The sequence below is a fragment of the Vicia villosa genome, unplaced genomic scaffold, assembly GCF_029867415.1.
Source record: "Vicia villosa cultivar HV-30 ecotype Madison, WI unplaced genomic scaffold, Vvil1.0 ctg.003609F_1_1, whole genome shotgun sequence".
Classification (NCBI taxonomy): Eukaryota; Viridiplantae; Streptophyta; class Magnoliopsida; order Fabales; family Fabaceae; genus Vicia; species Vicia villosa.
The window spans coordinates 203,915-209,619 of record NW_026706253.1 but is presented as its reverse complement, the minus strand read 5'-3'; the positions used below and the strand labels follow the sequence as shown (position 1 = coordinate 209,619).

Genomic DNA, 5,705 nt, shown 5'->3' with positions numbered 1-5,705 from the left:
TATTTATTAATTACTTTATGAAATTTTTCCAATTGAAATGGTGGAATAATTTGTAAGCGGGGAGTAGTTAAAAACGGAAGGAATTGATTGAAAAATTCAACAATTATAAGTCAAGAATTAGGTCCGTAGCTATAGCTGGATTAATGGAACGGTTAGAAATTGTGAAAAAATAAGAAATATAGCAACATTATAAATAGCAACTATTCCATATCTCTGAAACTGAGCCACAACTTGAACCACACACGTTTGTCTGATGCGTAGGTAGGTAAGTGTATGGTGATGGAATCTTGATCAATGTGTTAAATGAATCATTTCTATAAACTTTATTTCACTAGTGCAAAATGAACAATATAATTTTAAAATTTACACCCAATATACTAAAAACGGGTGTAAATAAGAAACACAGTGACACTTTTGTAAATAAAGTGTAAGTTTATGATTGTTCATATGAAAATATACACCCTATTTTTTAAAAACGGGTGTAAATTAAAAATATTATTATATTTAAATCTCAATTACTCCCGTTAAATTAAAAATCGGGTGTAAATTTAAATAGACTTAAAAAAAATATTTATTTTTATAACTCAAAATATTATTCTTAATAATTAGTTAAGTGAATATTATAAATATTATCAAATTAATAAGGGAATATTAATGGGTTTAAATTTATTAGATTAGATGAATAAAATATACTAAAACTCTTTCACCAAACCCATCGCATGCATTTCACCAAACCCATTTTTCAGCAACAATCTAGCACACAAAAATGGAGGAAGCATCTAAAACCATTGCACACTCAATCAGTATTCAAAACGATGAAGAAGAGAGAATTAACATATCAATTTTCATTTTTCATTTTTTTTGTTTAAAATAAAATCAAATCTTCGTTTTCGTTCCCAAATTTTCATCGATAATGGGAAATTCTATTTGAATTTTTAGGTTTGAGGTTGTTCGATTGAAATTCATTGCAACGTGGATGTTGTTGATTCGTGAGATTTTGAACTTTGTAGATTTTGAAATTCTGTTCTAGATCGTTTGCTGTTGTTCAATGGAGTCCGCTCAGGTGCTGCCCAACAACTCTGCTTCGTCTCGGAAGCAAGAGCATCTGGAAGCTGGCAAGCGTCGGGTATGTGTTTGATTTTGTGAAGGTGTTCTGAAGGTGTGAATAGTGATTGTAATTGATTTTTACTTTTGGTCTGTTTGGTTTGATGTAGTTTTAGAGAAAATGGTAGCTAGAAGAGTGGATCTTCGATCGGATACAGTGACGAAGCCGACTGAGTCAATGAGGGCTGCTATGGCAAGTGCTGAAGTTGATGACGATGTTCTTGGTTATGATCCGACGGCTTTACTCTTAGAGACAGAGATGGCGAAGATGATGGGAAAATAGGCTGCTCTTTTTGTTCCATCAGGGACTATGGGTAACCTTATCGCTGTACTTGTTCATTGTGAGGTTAGGTGAAGTGAAATTATTCTGGGAGATACTAGTCATATCAATATTTATGAGAATGGTGGTATTTAGACCATTGGAGGAGTGCATTCGAGACAGCTGAAAAATAACGATGATGGAACGATTGACATTGATTTGATTGAGTCTGCGATTAGAGATCCTAGGGGGGAGCTAATGTTTCCGACGACTAGGCTTATTTGCTTGGAAAACATTCATGCGAAGTGAGCGATTTTTGTTATTCTGTTATCACTTTAATAGTTCGTGTTTTCAGAATTGTACATGAATTTTTGTTGATGAATTATGGCTGATAAACTTTCTCAATGCACCTCGGGTGGAAGATGTCTCTCTGTTGAATATACTGATAGAGTTGGAGAGGTTGCTAAGAAGCATGGATTGAAGATTCACATTGATGGAGCCCGTATTTTTAATGCAGCAGTTGTAAGTAAATTTGTATTTTAACGATTCGACTTAAAATTTTACGTTAAAGCCTTATCGCGCCTCAGTATGTACTAATAGCAAATTAAGTTGAAATGAACCTGCATTTTCTCTATGTCTCCTAAAGTATGGTTACTCGCATAAGTTGAAATCAACCTCCTCACCTCATTTTTTCCATAAATTTTTGTTTCTCCTTTTTGCGGTATATGAAAGCAAAAATTGCTTTTTGTTGGTTTTTCAGGCACTCAGTGTTCCTGTGGATAGGCTTGTGGAAGCAGCTGATTCTGCTTCATGTTCTTCCTTTCTTTTCCTTTTTTAACCGTGATTCAATATTGTTTTTCTCAGGGCCCTTTTGTGGGTCTTCATTCATTATTCAATCTATGTATTATTATATGTTTCTGTTCATATATACCTACACTCTATACTATACCTACCTGCTTTACTTTTACTTGTCAGCTTCTGCTATATATAATATACCTGCACTTGTTATGTAGTTGTTGTTTTGTTTCTACTATGCTATTATTCTCATGGATCTATATTGCATTTGCGCCCACACTTTGTTTCAGACCTTGGTGATTTTTTGTTTTTTTCAAATACTATATTTAATGCTGTTGCTGCTGCTACCTGAAAGTGTTACAGTTTTTCTATGTTTAGTACTTTTCTTCTTTGCACACTTAAATTGATGCGCATGTAATGAAATTTTCACATTTCTTTTTTGATGTTATGATTGCAGCTTGCTCCTAATACTTTGGAACGTGTTGCGCCACTGACACATGCAGTTGGAAATGTGTTGAAGAGAGTTTTCGTTATTGGATTTTCAATAGTGGTGTTTGGTAATTAAATTAATTGACTTATTAGAGTTTATTTTGAGCTTATGAAAACGGTTTATAGTTTATACGAAAATATGAAAACAGTTTATAGTTTATACGAAAATATTCAGACTTATGTTAACATCTGCAGGCAACAAGATATCTACACAAACTGGCATTGGAACCGTCGGGTTGGGAACTTGGCAGGCCGATCCTGGCCTCGTCGGTCAAGCCGTTGCTACCGCTATCAAGGTTTCTCACTGCATTTTTTATTCTAATATGCATATTTTAGAAATCTAGTAGTATGAAATATACTGATATTTGATTGCAGGCTGGTTACCGTCACATTGATGGCTCTCCAATCTACGGCAATGAGAAAGAGGTAATTTATTGTGTGTTTCATCAATGTTGATGCAATTTCATGTGTGAAGGAAATGATTCATTTATTTCTTGTGTTGCAGATTGGTTCTATATCGAAGAAACTGTTTGATGATGGCGTAATGAAACGTGAAGATTTGTTTATTACCTCGAAACTCTGGTTTGTTTGTTTATATATTAGTATTAATATATTATAGACTTCACTAAGTAGTATTTCTTTAATTTTGATTCACTCAGGAGTCGTTGTCTTATTTATAAGTTCAATTAGACCTGTGGCTTATATTGGTAGAATTAGATATTTTCAACTCATGGACATGTGTTTATATAAAAATAAAACTCAATATTTATTTGACTTTAAAAAATAGTTAGAACAAATAGTTAGAACAAATACATAATGGATAAGATAGAACTACAAGTAACATTTGACTCTTTTCCATCATTTATATTTGACTTTAAAAAATTAACATCTAGATAATGTCCCTTTGCTCATTATTCACCTAACAAAATCAAATGAGTCACTGAATTAGCACCAAAACAACTTTCATCATTCACCTAACAATTCATTCATACAATACACCTAACAATTCATCACCAAAACAGTAATTACTATAGTTGAAATATTTAATATGTTAGTGAAAACAATATTACATGATTAAACTATTTAGTTGCCTAAGGAATGAAAATTCTATTTAGTCAAATATATATAATTGTGTTTTTAATTAAATTATTTCAAATAACTAGTGGAAGACTGAAACTAGATAAGTTTAAGATACACTCTCACTTATGGCCAATATCCACGTAGATATACTCTCACTTATGGCCAATATCCACGTAGATATACTCTCACTTATGGCCAATATCCACGGAGAACTCAACTGAACCCCATTCACATCAATATGAAACTGCATGAGAATATGGCAGTTTTTAGTGAGTGAATGGAATAAAATAACTAACAATTTGGCTACTACATTGATCATACATGTGTGCATAATGTAGTTAAAAGCAAAGTATGACAAGAAATGAAGGTCAAGCAAAGAGCAAAGGTTCATAACTTTCTGTGCCCTTTCTGTATGCTTTTGATTGTATGCATGGAATTCTTTTTACTTGTTAGTTGTCTTGTATAAGATAAATTTTAAATATGAATGGAATGTTCTCATGTTTTCCTTCAAATGTTTAGTGTGAAGACTTGTCAAGGATGTTCAGGCTATTTCCTTCAAATGTTTTCCTTCAAACGTTTAGTGTGAAGACTTGTCAAGGATGTTCAGGCTATGTTCTCATGTTTTCCTTCAAATGTTTAATTGATAATGTCTACAGGCAGATAAAAAGGATATTGTTAGTACGCAGTACCAGGTGATTGAGTTGCATGACAAGTACCTGGCATATGTGAACTCTTGTTTCCAGAATCACACCCTTTTCCACAAGGTTTTGTCTTGAGAATGTTTTTTTTTTACAGTTATGTTTGATTGATGTGCATGTAAATCTGAAAGATTTGATCATATAGGCTCTTAAAGAGGCTTTTGAGGTCTTTTGCAACAAAGGTGTTGATGGAAACTCTAGTGCAGAACTTCTTGCCACTTTTTGTGATAACATTCTCAACAATGGATGTTTTCATTATTTTATGGACTTTGGCAGTACATGTTCCACAAGTTAGAGCTTCATGTACTCATTTTAGGGATTGACAAGGCTGGCAAAACGGTAAAACATTTTTTAACCTCGTAGTTTTTAAGAAATTAGAGGTTTGTTGTGTGGCTCTGAATTTCTATATAATGAATAATTTTGTAGACTTTGCTTGAGAAGATGAAGTCGGTGTACACGAATGTAGAAGGTTTTCCTCCGGATCGAATTGTGGAAAGCAATTGCTTCTCCAGGGCGTGGTATTTTGGCCATGAATGAATCCAATGCTACATGTGGAAAGCGGTTGGATTCAATTGGACTAGAGAACACCGAAGCTAACCGTCAAGCATGGCGTAAAATTATATATGAAGAAAGTGTTATGACTTGGTTAAAATATAATTTTTATGTGTATGATTTTATAGTACTTGAAATATTATAAATGCACATGATTTTGTATACTTTTTGGTTAATATTAAAAATATTTTGACTTAGTTAAAATATGATTTTTATGTGTATGATGTTATAGTATTTGCAATATTATGACTGAAAATGAAATATAACTAAATAGTGTATATGAAATAGGGTGTAAATAGATTTAAATATAATATAATTGTTCATTCATAAATGGCGTATTTATACCCGATTTTTATTAAAATAGGGTGTAATTAAGACGGTATCTACACCCGATTTTAATTGAAACAGGGTGTAATTAAAACGTAATTACGCCCAATTACACCCGATTTTTATTAAAACAGGGTGTAATTAAAACGTAATTACGCCCAATTACACTCGATTTTTATTAAAACAGGGTGTAATTAAAACGTAATTACGTCCAATTACACCTGATTTTTCCTAAAACAGAGTGTAATTAAATTTTTCCTAAAACAGGGTGTAATTAAAAACGTAATTATGCCCAATTACACCCGATTTTTATTAAAATAGGGTGTAATTAAAAACGTAATTACGCTCAATTACACCCGATTTTTATTAAAATAGGGTGTAATTAAAAACGTAATTACACC

At 32.4% G+C, this 5,705-nt stretch overlaps 1 protein-coding gene across 7 annotated transcripts; it reads left to right on the top strand.

Annotated features, from left to right (window-relative positions):
- Positions 1-705: 705 nt before the first annotated feature.
- Positions 706-5,212, top strand: LOC131641270 (triose phosphate/phosphate translocator, chloroplastic-like). Of its 7 annotated transcripts, none has more exons than XM_058911579.1 (11): positions 707-1,126; positions 1,215-1,668; positions 1,786-1,885; positions 2,124-2,175; positions 2,616-2,715; positions 2,843-2,943; positions 3,023-3,073; positions 3,153-3,229; positions 4,247-4,491; positions 4,571-4,764; positions 4,852-5,199. In XM_058911579.1, the coding sequence occupies exons 3-9, from the start codon at positions 1,857-1,859 to the stop codon at positions 4,311-4,313; spliced, it is 477 nt and encodes a 158-aa protein (XP_058767562.1). In that variant the 5' UTR covers positions 707-1,126; positions 1,215-1,668; positions 1,786-1,856; the 3' UTR covers positions 4,314-4,491; positions 4,571-4,764; positions 4,852-5,199. The 7 variants fall into 7 exon arrangements, with proteins under 7 accessions (XP_058767557.1, XP_058767562.1, XP_058767560.1 ...); XM_058911578.1 differs by lacking the exon at positions 2,124-2,175 and adding an exon at positions 4,066-4,112 and having other exon boundaries at positions 708-1,126; positions 4,852-5,204; XM_058911577.1 differs by lacking the exon at positions 2,124-2,175 and having other exon boundaries at positions 4,066-4,491; positions 4,852-5,205.
- Positions 5,213-5,705: the final 493 nt, after the last annotated feature.